The 24,904-nt window shown below is 39.2% G+C and overlaps 1 protein-coding gene across 2 annotated transcripts in view; it reads left to right on the forward strand.

The window, feature by feature from the left end:
* LOC136863335 (uncharacterized) overlaps positions 1-24,904 on the forward strand; it is a 118,734-nt gene that overhangs the window by 91,040 nt on the left and 2,790 nt on the right. Inside the window, exon 5 of one of the 2 annotated variants that reach the window (XM_067139721.2) lies at positions 20,131-20,224. The exons of the other annotated variant lie outside the window; for it this stretch is intronic. Within the exon in view, the coding sequence (XP_066995822.2) occupies positions 20,131-20,210 (80 nt within the window). The 3' untranslated portion in view covers positions 20,211-20,224. The remainder of the gene's footprint in view (positions 1-20,130; positions 20,225-24,904) is intronic. 2 annotated transcript variants of the gene reach the window in all.

Consider the following 24,904-nt stretch of genomic DNA (forward strand, 5'->3'; position numbering starts at 1 on the left):
GGAATTCTGTGATATCTTCATAGCAGAGTTCAGCAGCTTTGCATTGTTTCATCGTTTTAGCTTCTGTACTTGTGGGCAAGTCTTTTAGTCCATACATGCATTTAATATTAGGTTCGTTTTTAGTTCTAGTCAGCTTTCCAGCTACTCTCTTCTTGTATCTAGACTTTCTTCCACCGACACATTCCTGAACCGGCACGCCAGCTTCAGAATCTTCAGATTCATTATTCATACTGTTGTAGAGTGAAATAGTTCCTCACGCAGTAACTTGCTTAAAACTTCTCAAGAAGTGAGTTTTATTCTGTCGACGACAATGAGAGCTAATCGCGGGAACATGTGGCATGCAGTTCCAAGAATACATCCTTTAAATAATGGAGTCCGGCATTCCATTGTACCACAGAATAACACTTCCGATTATCCATGAGAATGCCACATGATTAATAGTTAACTGCACTTATCGAGTTTTGCTTTAACTTTCCGAGAGCATATATCGACTTTTGCAAAAACCTAGTGATTTCAACCACTTCTATACACGGCAAATATCGACTTATGCAAAGGATGATTGCACAGGATGGTGAGCAAGGTCAAACTGATAACATTAGCATGCATAACTCAATTTCGAAAAATTTTGCATTTATCAAGTTTTGAAAAAACGCTCCTCAATTGTGCCGGCTGCCGAAACCTGTCGCACTCCTCTGGGGCAATGATTAATGAATGACAAATGAAATTATATTGGACAGTGTTGCTGGAATGAATGATGACAGGGAAAACCGGAGTATCCGGAGAAAAACCTGTCACGCCTCCGTTTGTCCAGCACGAATGTCGTATGGAGGGACCGGGATTTGAACCACGGAACCCAGCTGTGAGAGGCCGGCGCGCTGCCGCCTGTGCAACGGAGGTTCCTTATAAATACATTATGAACAGTGAAATCAATTGGTCTCACCTCCTTTTACACCCTACCGCCGTTAAGTTTATGTAACCCCCCCCCAAAAAAAAATTAAAGGAAGGCGTGATTCTTTATGTTTAAAGGAGATTCCAAACACCAATGTTCACGTCTATTACCTTCAGTTTTGAGATAAAAATAAGTCACCTTTTTCACTTTCACACTCCTCCCCCCCGCCCCCCACTAAAATACTTGTTTCTTTAATAGTAAAGGATCTTCTAAATACCAATTATCATGACTAACTTCTTCAGTTTTGATTTATGTGTCCTCATGAAAATTCAATTCCTTTTCACTCCCGCCTCCCAAGATGATTCTCCCCCAAAAGGGTTTTTCTTTGTTTTTAAAGGAGAACCATATACCAATTTTCACGTCTGTAGGCCCTAACAATTTTAGTTTTTATTAGATGTAAGTATTCTCATACAATTAAGTCAATTAATTTTTCAATTCTTTCACCCCCCCCCCCCCCCTCTCCATATTCATTGGATTTTCCGAGAATAGGTGTTTCTTTCCTTTTAAAGCAGATTCCAAATATCAAATTTCACGTCTGTAACATCTTCATTTTTGAGATAACAGTAGCCTAATTAAAATAATTCAACTCCATTTTCGGTCACTTTTACCCCCCCGTCCACCCAAATGGTATTTCCGAAAACTAAAAATACACGTTTCTTTATTTCTAACAGAGATAAAAATACCATTCTCACATCTGTAACATGTGAAGTTTTTTTGAGATATAGTCTATAAATTCTCATTTTAATATTTCACCCCCTTTTTAGCTCCCCTTAAGAGGAGTTTCCAAAAACAAATCACCTATGTTTCTTTACGTTTACAGGAGATTCCAAATACCACTTTTTACGTCTGTAACATTCTACGTTTCTCATATATTCTGTAGATGTAGTCTTTCAAAAAATTCACCCTAAATTGTCACTCCTGTTTAACCGCCATTAATTGGATTTTCCAAAAATAAAAAAAATACGTGCTTCTTTTTTAAAGGAGATCCCATATACAAATTTTCAGTTCTGTATTATCTTCCGTTTCTGAGATCTTCATTAAAGGCATTCAACCCATTATTCACACTTTTAACCCCTCCTATTGGGATTTACAGAAAACAAAAAATAAGTAATCCTTTATTTTTAAAGCAGATTCTAAATATCAACTTTTACATGTGCAAACTTTTAAAGCTTTAAGATGTAGATACACTCATTTTAAAAATTCACCCCCTTTTCACCACCCATTATTTGGATTTTCCAAAAACGAAAAAATACCTGTACTTTATTTTTAAAGTAGATCCCAAATACCAATTTTCAGGTCTGTAATATCTTCAGTTTCTGAGATATAAGTATCTTCATTAAAGGCATTCAACCCATTTTTGACCCCTTTTCACCCCTCCTATTGGCATTTTCCGAAAAAAACCGTGTTTCTTTATTTTAATGAAGATTCCAAATACCAATTTTTACATCTGTAAATTTTCAAAGTTTTGAGATATAGATACGCTCATTTTAAAATTTCACCCCCTTAGCGACGGAATATCCAAAAATCCTCTCTTAGCGAGCACCTACATCTTAACATAAATTTATCCCCAAAATTTCATTTTCTTTATGTCCAATAGTTTAGGCTCGGCGATGATGAATCAGTCAGTCAGGACAAGTTATTTTATATATATTGTACCAGTAAAAGTTCGGAGCGTAAGGCATGAGAAGGATCTCAGGTAGTGGAAGTTGGTTTTTGGAGCCGGTACAGAGCAGGATGGACTCGCAGGGCGAATAATAGATGGTTATACCCTTTTTCAAACAATTTATTAATAATGTTAATCAATTCACCACCCTGCAATGTCGATATAGAATGCAAATAATTTGTTGAAATCAAAAGTGTTAACGTAAATCTTCTTGAATGTAATTTGTGAAAATAAATAAATCTCACAGATCCAATAGTCTTTTGCGAAAACATAAAGTGTCAGTTTTTCACCTAAAGTCTTTCTAAGTATTATGACATGACATGAACACACTTATAATTGAAAATAAGAATTTGAACTTCTGTTGAGAGTTTCTCAGTTTGTGAGCCTTGAAACTCCTAGAGTCTTTCTTATGTGAAATATATTTTGAAAATAGATTTATCATTAAAAGATGAATTTTGAGTAATTGTGGAAAACTACGAAGTATCGTCACACGCAGCACTGGGTAAACCACTGTTCACGATTGGTAAGAAAGAAAAAAAAAAAAAAAAGAAAGTCAGTTTGTGACTACTCACTTATTAAAAAAAAACTTGGCTTACGAATACTGATGAGAATCTGGAACATTCCGCGGGTGCGGATGATGACAAACTTGAAGTTCCACGAAGAAACCACGTTGACGTCATAGATGAAATGATGTTGAAGGTAGTTGGATCTGGTAGAATTTTCGGAAGATTTGTGCTGCTCGTGGAAATGATCTTAACACACGGAACATGCAAGTAGTACTTACAGATACTATGTTAATTTTAGGACGTCCAATGAGTGATCACAGTCCTTGTTGCAAAAAAAAACAAAAAAAAAACACTATTTTAAACTGTCACTGAGAACGTCCAACACAGTGCAAACACGCAATATTTCTCATTACCGTCTCTAACCACAGTCTTTGAATCGTTGTCCTGACAGATAACACTGATTCTCTAATGTTGATGGGACTATCTTATTTTAGAAAAAGTTCTTAACTTTCACTAAGTTAATCAGTTGTAACACGTCATGTCCTAATATGGCACATAAAAAGACATAGTCCAAGGATGTGCTATGTTAGAAAATAAGTTCTAGAATAGTTAAAGTTACTGTACACGACAGTTTCTGTTGGTAATTTAATATTGTGTGCAATTAATTAAGTCCACACGTCATGTTGTGAATGTCCAATATATAACTTCGAACTTCACTGATTTCGTACGTGTTATACTTTGAAATGTCTGTAAGTTATATCGTAGTCGCGGCACAATAGACTACTTACGGTGCGACGTCTTTTTTTTTCAAGTACGATGGCTATTTACTAGCCCGTAATTTCGTCTCCGCGAAACACGACGAAAAGTACTGTCTTCGAGACTGCACGAACATACTATGTGAGGGCCAGTCTCCCCTCTCTCTTACTCATACACATACTGCACTGCTAGACTGGACTGCTTGCAATGAACTGAACTCAACTCAACACACAACTACCTGTTAGCCTTGACCCAGTGGCATATATAGCTGGCGCTGGGAGGGGTAGTTTCTCTCGGTCATGTGACCGTGATTGTGTAATTTCTGTTAGATTTTAAATCATTGTAACTCAGCAACCATAGGATGGATTAATTTGGAATTTATAGATGTTAATTTTCATGACGTCCGCTACCATTTAGCGTTTGTTCCATTAAAATTGGTACAGGCGTTGAAAACTTGTGAAAAGAAAGATATTTTCGAGAAATATCTCTAGGGGAGGTGAGCTTTAAACGACAGGTGACGTCACTTGACTGCGCCTAGCGCACTCGTGGAGTCGGGTACATACTGGAACATCCTTTTACTTAGATGTTCGTACGTCGGACGGATCTTATATGCTGGAACAACATTTCTTTTGATAACTATGGACCAGGACCTAGGCTTTACTGGTACATCTTCCCCTTGGTTGGACGAAAAGAAAATACGCAGGATTTTCTTTTCCAGGCTTGTCATCGAATACACATGCAAATTTTTGTACGTCATCATTTTTGGCCTCCTCCAATTTTACTTTAATTTCCGGATCTTCAACCACACTGGCTATAGACATTATATAATCTGGACCTATAATGGAGTTCTCATTGAATAGGGACTCTGCGTCATCCCCGCTTTGGTCACCGTTTCTACATTCTGCTTCGGCTGGCGCAACCTCGCTTACAGCGGGCCCAATAATGTCACCACCGGTTTCTTCGAAACGGGCTCCATTCTCTTGAACTTCCAGGTCACTTCGTCCTGCCAGCTGTAGTCCTTCGGAACTATTCTTTAATCTTACGAGGTTGGCATCATAGTCAATGGTTCCTTTATATTTGATCATAAAATCTGATCCAAGTATTAAGTTGAAGTTAAGACGTGATACTACCAAAAATATGTGTTCGAATGACTGGCTGTTAATTTCAAATTCTAAAAATGCCTGGGATTTACACTTAACAATTTTATCAGGAACTATTCCTCTTACTTTGATCTGAGCTACAGGCAGTAACAAAACATTGTTCCGATTTTTAAGTGAGTCTACAAGCCTATCAGAAATTAAAGAAGCTTGCGCTCCAGAATCGATGAGCGTAATCACCTGTAGGTTGCCTGTGCGTACTGTTATGACAGGTAATGAACGTGTAATAATTGGCCTTGGTGTTTGTGCGTCTTCGAATAGTAATTCGGAATCGTCAATGTGCTAGTAATTGACAACAGCAGTACAGTAGTTTGAAATCTCGTCCTCATCGTGTTCTGTAGTCAATCTCCCTATTGTGGGATTGGCGTTTTTTTATAGCGCCTGTTGATTCAGGATCAGGTGGTTTTTGTTCTCTTGGCCCGTATTGACGTTGGTATTCCAGGGATGTGGCTCCAAGCTCATCAGGATTACAATTTCTCTCCCTGATGTATTCCCGTGTATCCTTCCATCTACTTTCGAGTTCTCGTCGTCTGGACTCACGATTTTCTTCAGGAGTGCTTTCATGCTGTCTCCGTAAATTCCTAGGTTGGTAAGGGTGTCTATCCTGATCCTTCTGACGTCTAAAATTCCGGAATCTGGTTGGGTTGGTAGGGCTTAATCTGCCTTCTTCACGTGTCCTTGGTTCCTCTCTCTTCGGCGGTTTTATTTCCGCAGAGTTCGCATTTATTTCTCGACTCCTGTTAGTTTTCGGACTAGATTGGGTATTAGCCATATCTAACCTACGCAAAGTAGCGTCGAAATGTTCCAATGTTTTAATGTTGGCAGCGACTAGTATCTCTTGAACATGAGGCGGATATTGAAGTGTCAGGATCTGAATGAGTTCGATATCTGGCAAAGGTGGATCTAAAAACTGTAGCTTCTTTGATTGCATTAGGCAATAATCGGAATATCGGGAAGTATTGACTGAAGTATTGTATTTACTAGAGTGGAGTTGCATTTTGACGAGGTGTTGTCTTTCCGAATCCCAAAAGCGTTTGAGAAGTGCCTTTTTAAAGTCGTCATAGTTTTTAAAGTTGCTCTTAAAAGCTATGAACCATGATAAGGCTCGTCCTTCTAGAAGTTTGGATACTACTCTAAGTTTTCTATCGTCATCTACCCTATTCTCTTCCAGGTAATCGTCGACATTTAACAAAAATTCCCGAGCAGTATACTCGTCACGTCGTGAAAATTTGACTGGTTTGTCATCTAGTACTTTAATGAGGGTTGTTGTGTTATGTACTTCCTTCGAAGAACCAGGAATTGTGACGTCAGGCGTATGTCTTTTGAGTTTAATTTGATTCATTTCTTCAGACAAATTTTCAATTTTAGAATTAATTGAGGCGTCTAAATCTTTTATTTCATTTCTCAAGTCAGTTTTAATTACTTGTACGTCTTCACAGAAAGCAGCTATCTGGGTATGCGTGTTGTCTAGCTGTCCTGTAATACGCTTGTCAAGTTCTCCTTGCGTGCTCTTAACTAATCCTATCTCGCTACGTAATTTGCCCACATTCTTTAATGCATCTCGCAGGTTTTCCTGCACCTGAGCTAACTTTGCTTGAGCTTGTGAGACGTTACCATGGGATTCTTGAAATTCAGTTCGTAAGTCTTTGAGTTCGGTTGAAAATGCTTGAACAGAAGGAAGAACATTTCTAAGATCTTTGTCTAAAGACTTGACGACCTCTATCTTTATTTCTTCCTTGATGGACTCCAAGTTTTCAACAAACTGATCCCGCATGTCTTTCAATGTGGCTTTGACTTGTGTACTAGAGTCAATAATTTTATTTTCGAGGCGAGTTCCAGCTTCACGGAATCGTTGCTCGATAAGGGCACTGGATTCAGTGAGCCTTTTATTAATGACTTTATCGGCCTCTGCAAACTTAGTGTTCAAGGTCCTATCAATTTTAGAAGTTAAGTCTTCGACTTTGCTATTTGACTCAGTTAACTGCGCTTGTAGTTGTGACTAGCGCGGTTATTTGTGCGTTCATTTGAGCCTGTAATTGAGTATTTTGTGCTTGCAATTGGTTATGGGACTCGACCATTTGCGTATTAGACTTATCGATCTTAGCATTCTGATCGTTAATGCTAAGCCTGAGAGCTTCGATTGCTGCAAGTAAGTTATCCGTGTTTCCAGAATATTCGAACAAGTTCTTTGAATTCGTTGCAGTCGAATCCTGTACTTAAATTGCAATTTATTATGACTTGAATCGAACCCTGAATATTGCGATGATGTCTATTATAACTGGCGTATCATCTATATTTATGGCACGGCTCCAAATTGAGCCCCACGTTGTGCGCCATCTATTATATATTCTGTCCTCTCTGTACCAGTAAAAGTTCGGGGCGTAAGGCATGAGAAGGATCTCAGGTAGTGGAAGTTGGTTTTTGGAGCCGGTACAGAGCAGGATGGACTCGCAGGGCGAATAATAGATGGTTATACCCTTTTTCAAACAATTTATTAATAATGTCAATCAATTCACCACCCTGCAATGTCGATATAGAATGCAAATAATTTGTTGAAATCAAAAGGGTTAACGTAAATCTTCTTGAATGTAATTTGTGAAAATAAATAAATCTCACAGATCCAATAGTCTTTTGCGAAAACATAAAGTGTCAGTTTTTCACCTAAAGTCTTTCTAAGTATTATGACATGACATGAACACACTTATAATTGAAAATAAGAATTTGAACTTCTGTTGAGAGTTTCTCAGTTTGTGAGCCTTGAAACTCCTAGAGTCTTTCTTATGTGAAATATATTTTGAAAATAGATTTATCATTAAAAGATGAATTTTGAGTAATGGTGGAAAACTACGAAGTATCGTCACACGCAGCACTGGGTAAACCACTGTTCACGATTGGTAAGAAAAAAAAAAAAAAAAAAAAAAGAAAGTCAGTTTGTGACTACTCACTTATTAAAAAAACTTGGCTTACGAATACTGATGAGAATCTGGAACATTCCGCGGGTGCGGATGATGACTCAAACTTGAAGTTCCACGAAGAAACCACGTTGACGTCATAGATGAAATGATGTTGAAGGTAGTTGGATCTTGTAGAATTTTCGGAAGATTTGTGCTGCTCGTGGAAATGATCTTAACACACGGAACATGCAAGTAGTATTTACAGATACTATGTTAATTTTAGGACGTCCAATGAGTGATCACAGTCCTTGTTGCAAAAAAAAAAAAAAAAAAAAAAAAAAAAAAAAAAAAAAAAAAAAACACTATTTTAAACTGTCACTGAGAACGTCCAACACAGTGCAAACACGCAATATTTCTCATTGCCGTCTCTAACCACAGTCTTTGAATCGTTGTCCTGACAGATAACACTGATTCTCTAATGTTGATAGGACTATCTTATTTTAGAAAAAGTTCTTAACTTTCACTAAGTTAATCAGTTGTAACACGTCATGTCCTAATATGGCACATAAAAAGACATAGTCCAAGGATGTGCTATGTTAGAAAATAAGTTCTAGAATAGTTAAAGTTACTGTACACGACAGTTTCTGTTGGTAATTTAATATTGTGTGCAATTAATTAAGTCCACACGTCATGTTGTGAATGTCCAATATATAACTTCGAACTTCACTGATTTCGTACGTGTTATACTTTGAAATGTCTGTAAGTTATATCGTAGTCGCGGCACAATAGACTACTTACGGTGCGACGTCTTTTTTTTTCAAGTACGATGGCTATTTACTAGCCCGTAATTTCGTCTCCGCGAAACACGACGAAAAGTACTGTCTTCGAGACTGCACGAACATACTATGTGAGGGCCAGTCTCCCCTCTCTCTTACTCATACACATACTGCACTGCTAGACTGGACTGCTTGCAATGAACTGAACTCAACTCAACACACAACTACCTGTTAGCTTTTTTTTTTTTTTTTTTTTTTTTTTCGGGGGGGCCCCCGAAGCCCGCTCCCCCCGCGTGACCAACGACTCAATCTACATGGCCTCCGACATGCTATTATTTCTAAGAAGAAGAAAGAGATAGCAGGGAAGAGTGGGAAGTGATACAAGGAGTATCTGCCTGTTTCCATGTCAAACACGCTACCAGGCGATATTGTATTAGGTATATGGTATTGAAGTTTGGTATTGAAGGGTCAGGGAAAAACCACATAGGCAGAAAGAAGAAAGAGCCTACATGTAAAACCTGACATCTTGTGATAGCACATGCAAGGATGTGGGCTGGAAAAAGACCAGAGGTTGTGTTAGTTAGGAACAGGTAACATGCACAAAACATAAACCAATTCCTCGCCATTCCATCGCCTGGGGATCAGTCCGTCTGGGCACTGCTGGGACTAGCGCGGTCCTTGCCGGCTGCGGAGCCATGCGTCAAGTACCACTAGGGCCTGTCGCACGACTCCACCTCCTTGGGGTACCTCGTACCCAGTCTCCGATCCCGGAGAATGAGGCCAAGCCCGCCGAGGCGGGGGCCTCCTGGAATGGGGTGGGTCATGGCGCCGGGCCTCCCTCCTCTCTGCCCGCGCCATGGCCCTGTAGACTGGGCAACTGCGGTGGGAGGCCGGGTGGCCCCCCGCGCAATTGGCGCACACCGGCGCCTCCTTAAGTGTTGCGCAGGCCATGTAGTGGTGATCACCACCACAGCGGTTGCACTTCACTTGGAGTCCACAGCTAACTTGACGGTGGCCCCACCTCAGACAGCGGAAACACTGCAAGAGCTGCTGAGGGGGACGTTTTACTCTCACCTGACTGCCGCTACCCGCTGAGGTCCTCTCCTGATTGGCTCCTCGGTTGACAGCAGTCCTGGGTTGCGGCTTGGCGGTCCTCTCCTGGTGAGCCAGCGACGCCTTCTGCTTCCTGGTGCAGCGTCGTCTTCTTCTTCTTCCTTCCCGGGGGTTGCTTCTCGGCGGGGGAAGAGGCCTCGTCCTGGTGGCCCTCCTCCTGGCCTGGTGACTCCAGGGTAGCTGATGGCTCCGCTGCGTCGCCGTCTTCTTCCTTCTCCTGGCTGGCGGCGGCGGCGGCGTCGGTCGGTGCTAACGCCTGAGTGCATTCCCTGTCCTGTGGGGCGCACATCGAGGTCTGCAGCTCGACAGACGTGCTGTCAGGCTGGGCCTGGACAGCAGCCTCAGAACGCCAGGGGGCGTCCTCCTCCACTGAAGTCGCATCGTCGCGGCGCCAGGGGGCGTCATGCCCCACCTCCGTGATGGCGTCGCTGGTCGCCGGCTGGGTGGCCAGGACTAGGTCGGTATTAACCGCCTTATTCCTTAGCCTCCTCGGCGTCTCCCTGGTCTCCGTCGCGGCCCTGACTGCGCCGGTGTTCATCCCTGGCACGCCGTCCCTCCCTGGTAGACGGATGACCTGGAACAGAGTAGAAAGCTCCTTCTCTGCGTCGCGCATCCGCTCCTGGTCGTGATGCCGGATAATGAGGCCTCCTGGTAGGAAGCTCTCGGCGGCCATGGTTGTCGAGATGACCCTGCCTCCTCGGCGAGGGCGCCGCATTCTGTCCAGGACGAGGCCCCGTTCAGAAGTTACAGGGCGCCCTGGCCTGTAGTACACGAGCAGCGCCTCGTACTCCGGGTCGGTGTGGCCTTCGGAGAAGAGAAAGCCGTCAGGGGGGTCGCACCCGTCCCTGTACGGCTCCGTCTCCACCTCGGTCTCCGGCTCCGGCTCGGGTGCAGGCGGCTCGTTCTCCTCCGATGCCCAGCAGTAGTCTGCTGCTCGCCACACGTCCGTATTCTTCATCCTGGTACTCCTGAAAGAGAATAAGAATAAGCGAGCACTGAGAAGTGCTCAGCTCAGACAAAAGCCCTTTCGAAGTCGTACTAATAAGTACAGCTGCCTGGTTAGCACTTGAGAGTACTGAGCGCCTGGCAAGGAGAGAGACAACGGAGCGACAGGCACGTACGACCTCTCGCTACGACAGTCAGCTGCTCCTTTTACCTGTTAGCCTTGACCCAGTGGCATATATAGCTGGCGCTGGGAGGGGTAGTTTCTCTCGGTCATGTGACCGTGAGTGTGTAATTTCTGTTAGATTTTAAATCATTGTAACTCAGCAACCATAGGATGGATTAATTTGGAATTTATAGAGGTTAATTTTCATGATGTCCGCTACCATTTAGCGTTTGTTCCATTAAAATTGGTACAGGCGTTGAAAACTTGTGAAAAGAAAGATATTTTCGAGAAATATCTCTAGGGGAGGTGAGCTTTAAACGACAGGTGACGTCACTTGACTGCGCCTAGCGCACTCGTGGAGTCGGGTACATACTGGAACATTCTTTTACTTAGATGTTCGTACGTCGGACGGATCTTATATGCTGGAACAACATTTCTTTTGATAACTATGGACCAGGACCTAGGCTTTACTGGTACAATATATATATATATATAGTATAATAATATATAAAGACATTATGGGCAGTATAAATGTTAAATGAAATCAATTACTGTAAAATATTGATTGCAAAATGATAAGGCATTCTTTTACTCCTTATAACTTACTAGCTGATGTACCCGTGCTTCGCTACGTCTTTGTGGTTTTCCTAACTGTAGTCAAATTAGGCCGTTACATTGTTTTTTTTGCAAGTTGTTTTACGCCGCACCGACACAGATAGGTCTTGTGTCGACGATTGGACAGGAAAAGGCTTGGAGTGAGAAGGAAGCGCCGTGGCCTTAATTAAGGTACAGCCCCAGCATTTGCCTGGTGTGAAAATGGGAAACCATGGAATACCATCTTCTGGGCTGCCGACAGTGGGGTTTGAATCCACTATCTCCTGAATACTGGATACTGGCCGCACTTATGCGACGGCAGATATCGAGCTCGGTAGGCCGTTACAAAAGCGTCAGTTGGAATGTAGCGATTAAAAGCCACGTTGTCGTATAAAATTCTAGATCAAATGAAAAACCACACATTATCTCACTTTTAACTAACTGTATACTGTATACTACGGTGCCGATCTAACAGCCCAAAGTTCCAGTGCTGGAATGACCAGGCAGCAGACAGCCGTGAACACTCCTCTGCCATTATTCCGATAAATATGCACACTGCTCATTCCATTCAGTGCTTCAGAGTAGGGATTGAATGCTATGATGAACCGATGTGTTACGTACCAGTAGTATCAGAAAATTTTTGAACCAAGGAAAGTTATCTAACTCCCCAGCTGCTTCCCACCAGTATTCAGACAGGCTGTTATACTCGGTCGACTGATCGATTTGGCCGTGTGATTACGGAAGGGCAGCTGTGAGCTTACATCTGGGAGGTAGTGGGTTCGGACCCCACTGTCGATAGCCCTGAAGATGGTTTCCCGTGGTCTCCCATTTTCTCAGAAGGAAACTGTACCATAATTAAGGCCAGGTCCACTTCCTTCCCACTCCTAGCCCTTTCCTATCCCATCGTCGCCGTATGATATATCTGTGTCGGTGCGACGTAAAGCAAATTAAGAAAAAAAATACTCTGTATACAGCAGTAACCGTATCTATCGGAGATGACTGGCAAGAGAGAGACAAAGCACATCACAACAAAAAATGGTCAATGTAACGTTATTGTTGATCAGTGTTATGAGCTTTCTGTATTGTAGGCCTTCACATTTAGTTTTCTTTAGACTCTGTGACATGAGGACATCTTACAAAATTATTTATAGCGTAGACTTTAGTTCCTTATTCCCCGACTTTACATACCGAGTTTCTTCTTCTTTCTTCGATTTTGGCCACCTAAGGACCATGGAAAGTAACCCTGTGCATTCATCTTAATCCTTCTTTTCTTGACTTCCAATAGTTCTTCATTGTTTCACTTTGCTGTTTCTTCCTCTCTTGTGTCCAGATGTTGTTATTACCTTCCCTCTTTTCCTTCTCCTGGAAATCATTGAAATTTCGTATCAATCTTCTGAAAGTTGTATTATATACCGATTTTCATTAAATTCTGTTTACGCAGTTCTCGGCGCTGGTATGGACTTGGCAACAAAAATCCAAATTCATGAATATCTCTATCATAGCCGGTACGGTGTATAAGAATTAATGATCAGAAATTTAATGCTATAACTTTAGTTATGTAGTATTTGTTGATAGGACCACTAATAACACAAATATTGGAGAATTAAATTTTAGGCCTACCTCTAAACTACCATTTCACTCAGCGGTAATAAAATTATTTATAGCCTACATTTTAGCGACTTATACCCCGACTTTTCATACCGATTTTCATTAAGATAGGACCTCTGTAATAACATAAATATTTGAGAAATAAATTTTAGGCCTTCCCCTAAACTACCATTTGTCTCAGCGTGAGTAAGATTATTCATGGCCTAGATTGTAGCGACTTATTCCGGGACATCATATACCTATTTTCATTAAGGTAGGACCACTAATAACATAAATATGTGAGAATTAAATTTTAGGCCTTCCCCATAACTACAATTTGTCCCAGCGTGAGTAAGGTTATTCATGGCCTAGATTGTAGCGGCCTATTCCCGGACTTATCATCCGATTTTCATTAAGTTCTCTTCAGCCGTTTTCTCGTGATGCGTGTACATACATACAGGCAGACAGATAGAGAGAGAGAGAAATTACGGAAAATTAAAAAGTGCATTTCCTTGATACTATGGACACGACCGATACAGAAATACCATCCTTTTTTAATTTCTGAGCAATGTACAGACAAAACTCTTATTTTATATATATAGATGTAATGTAATCTCTAGTTTCTTATGTATTAATTTTACTTCTAAATACATGATTTCCAATACTTGATCTTATTTCTGTAAGGTAGGGAAGGAAATAAGAACATGTTATTGAGACCAAAATCTTTATTCAATTTCTGGTATAAAAATGCAGTAAAAAATATAAATAAAACAACAAACATACCTTAAAATCTAGTCAAAGTTACCATATGAACTTCTGTTACACCATTCTCTGTTATGTACAATGCAAGCGTTGAGTAATAATATTTTTATAAATTAAATGTTGGTTTCTACTACAAAAACAAAAAATTAGTACAGAAGACCTATTAATAAATTATTTTTTCTATTATCTAATACAGTATGTCATTTTTTAGGGCCTAAAGAGTACTTTTTTCAGTGTGAACTTGTTGGAGCTCTTTTAAACATTTGGGCTCGGCAAATGTCAGTCCTATAATCATATAAGTATATATAAATTATTACCACTGAAATCTATTCCTTTCATAAATATTTTATGAAGATAATCCAAGGAGATCATTAAGAGATCATTACTATCAATTGTTGGTCCGTGAGGATGGTCGTTGCCTAACAAATGAAATGATGAATACCATTTGTTAATGACTGATGGTAATGAAGTCAATGTACTTCCTTGTAAATATTAATGATACACTGGAAAGTGTTTTCCTATATATTGGAAATACAGTAATATTCTAAATAAGTGAACCATGTTGACTAAGGTGCTTCACAGCTTATTCAGTTGTTATACTAATTTTCTTAACATGAAAGCACTTTAGGACTAGAAGATTATGTAAACCTTTTTAATTATTCTCACTTCATCAAATGACTACCTTGTCTAGGGTGGTTGAATCATGACATGAAAATGGCTTGTTTTGTAGACAGCAAGTAAATATTGGGTGGTATGTACAAAAATTCAGCCTGCAATCTACAGGCACAAGATTTCAGTTAGCACTATATGGATATATTATTTGGTACTTATAGGGCCTAATGCATAATCTTCAGGAAATTAGAAATGGTACTTTTATGGGCTATTATTACCCATGGTAATGGAGAACAAATTTCAGAGCCAGTATAATCTCTTTACAGGAGTTCATCACAGCCTTTACTTTCCTGAGAAACAAACATTATATTAAGATACATGTATTACTTTTCTTTGCAGATTTGTGCTAAAACTTAAGAAAGTAAATATTATGTAATAATATATCAAATGAGAAAGTAACTGGTATTTCTTTTTACATAAGTTTTGATATAATGCTTCAACACTAGAACTGCGGCTGGGTCATTTGTGACCCAGTTGTTAGTTCTTTCTTTCCTATCTTCTGCAAAAAAGCTATTTGTAGCAAGTGTACAGCCAAGGAATATTATGTATGCTCAATGTGTGTCATGTGAAGTGTCATTCCTACAAAGAAACTATATGCAGCATAATGTTCATCGTGTGTACTGATGTCAGATGATTAGTCTCTAAAAATTGAGATGTAAATTTTTCTTGCTATACTGTACATTTGGGGTGCCATAGGAGCAAGAGCTTAGAACTGGATTCATTGTGGTCAGCAAAGTGGGGCAATCCTATTGTCTACATGTTCCTTATTTGTATGTTCAATATTCTACATCAAAATGCACTATGAGTATTAAATTTCAAATAAAATAACCAGCACACGTACGGGTATATTCTTTGGTTACCACATCCTCATCCATTCACTAATAATAACAAAAAGGAGTAAGTGACCCAGCCACAGTTTTAGGGGGTACCCAGATTGCCGCGGTTCTAGTGTTAAGAGATTATATTGTAATATTAACTCAATATCACTTGAGAGTTTACTCAGCGTGATAAGTAAAGTATTAAAGATTAACTTGAGTAGGATACATTTAAGACAAGAAATTGAATACCTTTTAAACAATTCTATGACTTTGATTGAATTATAGAAATTACACATTAAAGGACCATAGAAAATCAAGAAAACACCACATCACTTTTCTTTCGGCTCTTTGTTGACATAAGGTAAAGTACAATCTTTAGTTTGGAAGTTTGAATTATTATTATTAAGAAACTACTTCAAAGAAAACATTCTGTTTGATATTCGATTAATATACATGAACAATAAATAAAAATAATATCAGTTTGAGTTCATGTCCTAACTAACCAGCTCTTGAATATTCCCTTCTTGATCAAAAATAGGCAATATATTCACTATAAGCATTGTGACTTAAATAAATATTGATATAAGACATCTTTTGCTGCATCTTTTTATGTTCAATTTATGATGGACTTAAGCAATTCAAATAAAATGGTGGACACTATTCTATGGTGGCAGTATCAAAAAATCTGGAGGTTTACATACCCAACTCTTTTATTAATTTAAGTTACAACTATTGGCTGCTTTTTTTGTAATTACCACACGTTTTGAAGGAAGTCCTTTGTATTTCTCTCTAACATCTTATACTTCTTCCTAAATCAAATTTTAGCCCTAAACTGTGTGCCTGTTCTGTGGAGACAGATGATCTTCACAAAAATTACATTTACCTATGACATTGAACAAACATTGAAAAACATTGTAATTTCTATTTTTCTACAATATTTGCCACGTTTATCTTAGTAATATACTTTTCAGGAACATTACAAACAGCTTGAATTTCCAGAAGCATTGTACAGATTTTGCATTTTCAGTTGCCATGAATAACAACATTAATTAAATACTGCTCAGTTTTGAAACTTGCGATCTGGCACAACAAAGTAGAGTTTTTTTTTTTTTTGTTTCTACAGACACAGTAACAGTATTTAGAGATATCCTAAGGTTATATGAATTTTGCCTACCTTCACTTCACAGTGCAAAGATTGTGATGAATTGCCAATGTTAAACTGAGCACACCAGAATCATATTCTAATTGAGGAGTGGAAATGGAAAACGATGTAAGTGCCGCAAATGTCATTTTGAGGTTTTTGTTACGACATGAATCTGTGTGTTGTGGTGATCCCTCTGGAAAGGATTCATGTACCAGAAACATTTATATTTGTTCCAAGCACGGTACACAAATAGCATTAGGATTTCGACCAGACACTAGTGCCTGTGACCGTGACCTGGAGGGTGACGCAAGTGCCTAGGAAGGTCCGGTCGTCAATGTGTGTAGTGCCGCAGCTCGCACCGCATTACATCGTACTAGCCAGTGCTGTTATAGCGGTTGTGTGACACGTTATTACATTGTCTGTGAGTAATGCAGATGAACTAACATGGAACCTCATACGTCTCAGAAGGTTTACAAATCAACGATAAACAAAGAGCGTAAGGAGAAACGTACCGCTGGTGAACCTTACACAACATCTACAGGTCGTGAGATTCCTGGCAAGAAAGCGCCATCAGAACAACTTACATGTAATTGTAAATATGCTTGTAAGACGTCAAAAACGTGAGTACAGGGAGAGTCTGTTCACCCAGTCCTACACTTTGGGCGAAAATGAGCAAGGTGCATACCTTTTAAAGAGACTGAAACTTGTGAACATAAATAGAAGACGACATGGAATATACAACCATCTGTCAGAAAGATAGAGACAAGTAACAATGTGCTACAGTGTCCCTAACAGAAGAGGTGAGCATGTGCAAGTGTGCAGCAACACCTTCGAGGACATCTTTGCTGCGCAAATCAGCGGCTTCGGACACTTAAGATAGTTAAAATGGGTAAAGATGATTGGTTTGAGTTTGGAGCTCTCGCCAATGAGTACATCAATACCTACCAAGCTGCTGCTCAATAAAGCCTCACACATTAGAGTGAGTAACAGACACCCTAAAGTAATACATATCGGAACGTCATTCAATAGTGATTGAGTGTCCTACAATATATTTAAGGAAACAAAGAAAATGTGGGGGCTTCCTCCACCATCACAGCTTCCCGATGTGCAGAAGCATCATCATATCAGTGCAGAAAAGAAGGATCTGCTGGCGCTCTGTGACTACTTGTAAAGTATAGAGATTACTATCGTCAGCTGTGTCCAGAAGAAACTGTGTTACAAATATATACATTTTTGGTATTTCCACCTATTCAATACATAATTTAATGCTGTTATTCAACTACAACATTTATAGAATTATACAGAACTAGTTTCGACACACAATAGTGTCATCCTCAGCTGTTAATGAAAAATAGGCATACATACAATTCATAATATGACTTAAAATAATGGGTATGGAAAAAACTGTTTTGAAAATATTAACACATTAAAAATATTTATAACAAGTAAAAAACTTGCAAGTCAGTTATATGTTAAGAGTTCATTAAGTCTCCTTATAAACGGCCGGTTGCGATGTTCTTGAATTTTTGCTCTTGATAAAATGCTGCATTTCATTCATGTGTATAATGCAGCAGTATCATAAAAGTTGTGAAGGCTTACAATTTTTAGTTTATATCCTAGGTTTATGAGGTGGAAAACATTCAGATGGCTTCTTAAGATCTTACTAGAGCGTATGTTTCCTAGTTCAATATGGAACCTGTAATGAAATGAAACGCTGTTAAAAAACCTATGTTGGAATTGTCTGAGTATGTACAACCTGAAAATGATGAGTGTTTGTAAGAGGGAGGAGAGACTCGCCTCAAAATGCCATTAAGCCTTCGTGAGTAAAGTTGTGGCCTTGAAGTGAGCCTCATACAGTTTCTGGTTTAAAAAGGATTTTTTCTTATGAAGAAACTTTAATTCATTCTTTAACCATAACTTTTTAGCTTTTAAATGAACATCGCTTTGATGTTTATGAACTTTGTTTTCTGAAAATGCTCTTCAGGAATTTGGGGGTCAAATTCTGTGTAATACACTGTTTAATAAATTTTATGTCTTTGCCTATTTTTCCTACTTTGACTCTTAAGCCCATACATTGGTAGGCTGTGGTTTTTGCTTGGTGAGCTGCTTCATTTAACGTAAGAAATTTCATTATTCCGTATTGAACTAAGAATTACAAATATATAAAGTTTTGGTATTTCCACCTATTCAATACATAATTTAATGCTGTTATTCAACTACAACATTTATAGAATTATACAGAACTAGTTTTGACACATAAGTGTGATTTGATTTATGTATTGAGGAGGTGGAAATACCAAAACTTTATATATTTGTAATTCTTAGTTCAATACGGAATAATGAAATTTCTTACGTTAAAAAAAAGAAACTGTGTGTTCATAACCATTTACCGTGTAACATTCATAATGATGATAACAGTGGTTTTTAACATGTTCTATGCTGTGTAGGAAGGATACTTGGTGTGTCGTTCAGTTATGAAACTTGCACAATTGTAAGTCTTAACTAGAAAAGTGTCATTTGTTACCCTTTTCACGTTACATAGTATGTAGGCTTACATCACAATGTATGAGAGATAAAATGTGATGAATACATACATATACCACTCAATAAAATGTTTCTAAATGCACTGAGTACGTTCCAAAACAGAATGATAGGTCATTCATTATTGTGTTGTATAACGACCTGGAAAATGTCACATGTGCCAGCAGAGGGAAATGGAGAACAACGCAAGTGCCATATTCTTTACAGCAATCGTTTTGTCCGTATTTCTCCACTAGGTACCTTCTGGCACTTAGGTAGTTTTCCATTTTCACTCATCAATTGTGCTGAAAGTCTTTGGAATATTTTGAAGGAAATTTCACTTGTTTTTAAATGTACATTAGGGTGACACAATGTCACTTCCTTTGATCTTGGGACAGCATGAATGAGAATACCCTGTGTTGGGATAAGTTCGGATGTATATTTCAATCAAAAAGAGCTAATATTTTTCAAAGTTATTATCATTGGCATCTTTCCGTCATTAGGAGGTATTCGAACATGCATCACAAAAGTATCTGCTTATTTGTTTCCCTTGAATTGCTCAGTTGGCAGCTATGTTTACCAATTCAGTGATTAAAATAGGAGTTGTAATTTAAATGTGATTTGTACGTGCATGCTATATGCGTACTCAAGATGTTGAAGGGAAAGTGCAGTTACCTCTTTGAAATGCAGAGCAGTGAAAAAGTAATTTCAAATGACTGTTGTTATTGTTATTCGGTTTTATGTCAATCAGAACCACAGGGGCAGGACTTTACCTTTCAAAAATCTCACTTAGATTGGACGGGATTTGAACCGTGGCAAGCCAGCGACTATGCCACTCCCGTATCATACCTCGTGTTGAAAAGAATTGGCAAGTGTTATTAATTATTTAAAGGTCTGCCTTGTCAATACAATTTAAAATCTAGTATACTTACTGATACTTTTACTGATATATTAGTAAATATAATAGATTTTGAATTGTATTGACATGGCGGACCTGTAAATAATTAATAAGAGTAATTTAAGTCAATACGGACCATTGGTGTTCATTATGATCAGGCTTAAGGATAAGAATTTACAAGTCATCCAAGTGATTTTGGTTCTTACTTTACAGTGAAAGGTGTTATGATGCACTCTAGATACTACAACCATTTTTGGACTAGATCGACCGACTGCGAACTGGGTTACCAGTAGCTAGCTCTCTCAAGGTCAGTGTAACATATTGAACTGGGAACTATTTCAAAAGCAGCTACACTAGTTACTTTTCTCCATTAGTTTACAAATTCAGACTGAAAAATAAGTCCTTCTTCTTCTTCTGTTTATAATATCTGGTTGCCAAACTAATCTATATCCAGTTTGACAGCAAAAGAAGACTGATGAATTTGCTCTCAATGAAGTAATTTGCTATATTACTACTTTTGTAAATTTTAATTTTTTTTTTTTTTTTGGTGTTTCAAATCCTTGTATGTCCTTTAGCCTATGCATTACACTTAATACTTTAGAGATAATCACATCTCTAAATAGAAAGTAACAAAAATGAGTAAGTTATTTCCTTCCAGTGTGTAGCCATTGTTGATTGGGAGAGGTCTTATAATGAACTATTAAATTTATGTGCCCATCCAATATGTAAATATTTCACGAGTGGCTTAAACCCATCACAATCAAACATTCTAAGATACTGATGTCTCTGACTCATTTACCATTCAACAATATATTCATTTCACATATCTAGAATGACATATTAGACCGAGAATACACTGAGGTAGGTGGATGCACCTGAATGCTACACAAACCACGTCAACGTTATCATTATCCATCGGTGTAATTATACAATGACTTAAACCTTATCACTAATGGTGATATGAATAAAATTATTGAATGAGATTTGTTTACTGACAATTTGGTTTACAAGAAACAATAACCTCTTACTAAGTGTTTTTGATTATCCACAAGTATCTGTCATTACAAGAAAAACTTTAGATACTTTTTCATTCCTTAAATTTAGTTCTTCCTGTCAACAGCATTATTAACACAATGGTTGGTTGGTGAGACCATTCAGCAGAATACTTCCTTCAAAGCACACTGTATGCCATCATTTTAAAGACAGAAGAGTCTGAAGCAGAACAGCTAGAATTAATCTGCATCTGTATGGAAAACTCAAGAAATGCTGCAAAGCAGTTTCCATAACATTCAGATTAACCAATATCAGCTAAAAGTTGACAGTAATTCCATATCGCATACTGAACAGGATGGTTCCTCTTACACTAGATAATTTCATATGCTCATTTCTCCTCAATGATTGCCTGTACACTGGAGTTTCTGACAAGGTTGTGTCAGGTTTGACTCCTGGTTCTGATAGAAATTTACTGCTGAGTTGAGAGATTAGAATAGAAAAACTGAGCTATGGAATGCAATAATAATAATAGTAATAATGTTATTTGTTTTACGTCCCACTAACTACTTTTACAGTTTTCGGAGATGCTGAGGTGCCAGAATTTAGTCTTGCAGGAGTCCTTTTACATGCTAGTAAATCTACCGACACGAGGCTGACATATTTGAGCACCTTCAAATACCACTGGACTGAGCCAGGATCGAACCTGCCAAGTTGGGGTCAGAAAGCCAGCACCTCAACAGTCTGAGCCACTCATCCCTGCACTATGGAATGTTGGAAAGATGGGTTAAATCTCACTCTTGACCACCCTACAAGTTTTTCTACCGAGCTCAATAGTTGCAGTCGCTTAAGTGCGGCCAGTATCCAGTATTTGGGAGATAGTGGGTTCGAACCCCATTGTCGGCAGCCCTGAAGATGTTTTTCCGTGGTTCCCCATTTTCACACCACGCAAATGCTGGGATTGTACTTTAATTACGACCACGGCCGCTTCCTTCCCACTCCTAGCTAGCTCCTTCCTGTCCCATCATCGGCATAAGACCTATCAGTGTAGGCCGAAATGAAATGCACTCTCAAAGATTATGATGGATTTTATATTTATTAAGTACATTTCCTTTATCATAATTTTCTAAAAATATGCCATGAACAAGAACCTAAAAGCGCTTGAAGCTATAGGAAATGGAATTACAAGTAATAACAAATGAAAGTGAAACAAATACACTAAGTGGCCAAAAGTCACGGGAAAGGGTGTCCCTTTACAAAATGTACCATGTATGACCCCTGAGCATTGCAGCATAGCTGAGCAGTCTGTCACAGACACCGGTGTCTTGAAGATGGCAATACGTCGTGAGTTAACCAACTTTGAACGTGGGATGATCATTGGCAGATGGCGCATGAGTCATAACATCGCGGGGATTAAACGTAAATTCAGGTTTCTGAGGTAAAAAATGTTGAGGGTGGATCTTCAATATCGCAGAGATAATGTTACCACCTGCATAAACCACGGCGTGGGAAGACCACAGGTTTTAACAAACGGACATCTTGTCACTCCCACAGAACCATACTCATTGCTGAAGGGGCTACTGTGAGTTGGATCACTGCCCAGTTGAATGTTGGGAGTCAGGAAACCCATTTCTATCAGGACTGTAAGGAGGCAACTGCACCACATAGGCTTCACCAGCCGACGACCTACTCGTATCCCTTTGTCAACTCCTTGAAACAGAGCTCAATGATGTGCATGGGCCTGTGAACATCAGCAGTGGACCATGAAACATTGGCGGCATGTGGTATGGTCTGATGAATCCCAGTTCCAGTGTTGTATCAAACTGATGGGCACGTGAGAGTGTGGCGAATGCCCCATGAAGCTATGGATCTTGCATGTCGGCAAGGTTGTGTCCAGGCAGGAGGTGGCTCAGTTCTGGTCTGGGCAGTGTTCTCATGGTCGCAATTAGGCTCCATTGTTTGGCTGCACAGAGAGCTGACAGGTGCACTTATGTGGACATTCATTCAGACCATCTGCAACCCTTTCTGACCCTAGAGCACCCTGATGGTGATGCCATGTTTCAGCAGAACTGTGTGCCATGTCACTGCTCTGTGGTGGCACGCAGGTGGTTGGAGGAACACTCCAGTGAAGTTACAACCATGATTGGCCCTCCAGATCTCCCAATCTTAATCCAATCGAGCATTTATGAGATGCTGTTGATGCTGGTGTACGTTCCGTGTACCCGGCACCAACTACACAAGACCAATTGTGGGTAGCAGTGCAAGTTGCGTAGGTTCAGATCCCTCCAGAACCATTCGAGCACCTTGTAGAGTCGATGCCTCACCGTATTGCTGCCGTTTTCAGGGCTCGCGGAGGAGCAACTCGTTACATTCAGTGTCTTCCCGTGACTTTTGACCACTCAGTGTATACCACTTAGCATTCAACAAGAATGAGTTAGGACATACTCAAAGAAAATTGCCTCTTAGGTTAAAAGTGCAGTCAATGTAAACTGGGTAACATATTATATATGCTTCGTATGGTTCAGATACAGTACTTATGAAGTACATATTACAATCAGAAATATATCTGGAAGTGAATGGAAACATGATTATATTTTTGTTTGCTGAACTCATTTATATTTGGTGGATGCAGTGCAGTTCAAATGAAGTATTCTTGTAGTTATAGCTCTGGTCTTACCAACTAACTATCTAAAGAAACCTCTCTACTGGTAAACGGAGACAAACTTGCATAACAGGTCTCACAATCCTTGTCACCTAATAATAATAACACTACACAAAATGTTTGGAAGGAAGCTTCAGGTCTATATATTCCATTGGGCTCTAGAAGAAAGGTTTTCTAGTCTGAATGTCATCCTTCTTACCCATTAAGCAGGGCTATAAATGTGGTCATATATCTTCAGATGTTGCATCTATACCATGGAGGAGTCCTTTTGCTGTTCCTCTCGAAGACTCCATTTTGTAGCAGATCACCTGAAAAAATAAAGATATTACTCTCTTAATGTGGATGACATAACAAGAATGGTTGAGTCTATTTGCCAATTTTTGGTAACAGAAATTTAATATCACTGACAAAAATGTCCAACTTTGTGGCTAAATGGTCTGCATGCTTCTCCATGGTCAAAGGAGTCCTGGGTTCGATTTTTGTCTAGGTCACAGATTTTAATCTACTTTGGTTAATTCTAATGGCTTGGGGGCCTGCTGCGTGTGTGCTGCCTTCAACATTAGAATTCATCATAGGTAGGGCCCCATCCTCCCAGTCACGCATATCGTCTATAGGCATCACCTCGAGATGGCATGAAATGATGTTAGTAGCTTGAGTGGAATTTTTAAAAGTGGGAAAGATGATAATTTGAAGATAAAGTTGGAATTCAAGAGGACAAATTTGAGCAAGGAGTAAGGGATTGGAATAAGTTATAAATGGAAATGTTTTTAAATTTCCAAGGTCTTTGAAAACGTTTAAAAAACAGCCAGACAAGCAATTTATAGGGAAACTGCTGCCTCAGCAACAGCCCTAAATTCAGATCACTGATAGTTGATGATGACTGAATGAAAGACCTGCACCAGGCCTCTTCAAAGGCCACACTCAAAAAAGAGAAAGAAAAATGAATGAGAATATATGCCTAGGTATATGCCAGTAGTCATATATAATATGGAAGACTTCATTGTACACTTAACTTACAAGATCAGACACATGATAATGTTTGATCAAAAATATGCAAATACAAACTCGGAAAGTCAACAAATATAGAAGTGGTTACAAGAATATAAAGTAGTATCTGATGAAATCTACATTATATAAAACAGTTAAAGCTACATGACTGTTGAGATCTTTGTTTGAATGGCCAGCATATTGGCCTTTGGTTCACAGAGCCCCAGGTTCGATTCCCAGCTGAGCCAGAGATTATTGACTGTTTATGATTAATTCTGGATTAGGGTCTGGGTTTTCATGTTTGTCTTAATATAGAGGGGGTACCCAAAAATAACTGGAATAACATTG

Source organism: Anabrus simplex, chromosome 2 (assembly GCF_040414725.1).
Source record: "Anabrus simplex isolate iqAnaSimp1 chromosome 2, ASM4041472v1, whole genome shotgun sequence".
Lineage (NCBI taxonomy): Eukaryota > Metazoa > Arthropoda > Insecta > Orthoptera > Tettigoniidae > Anabrus > Anabrus simplex.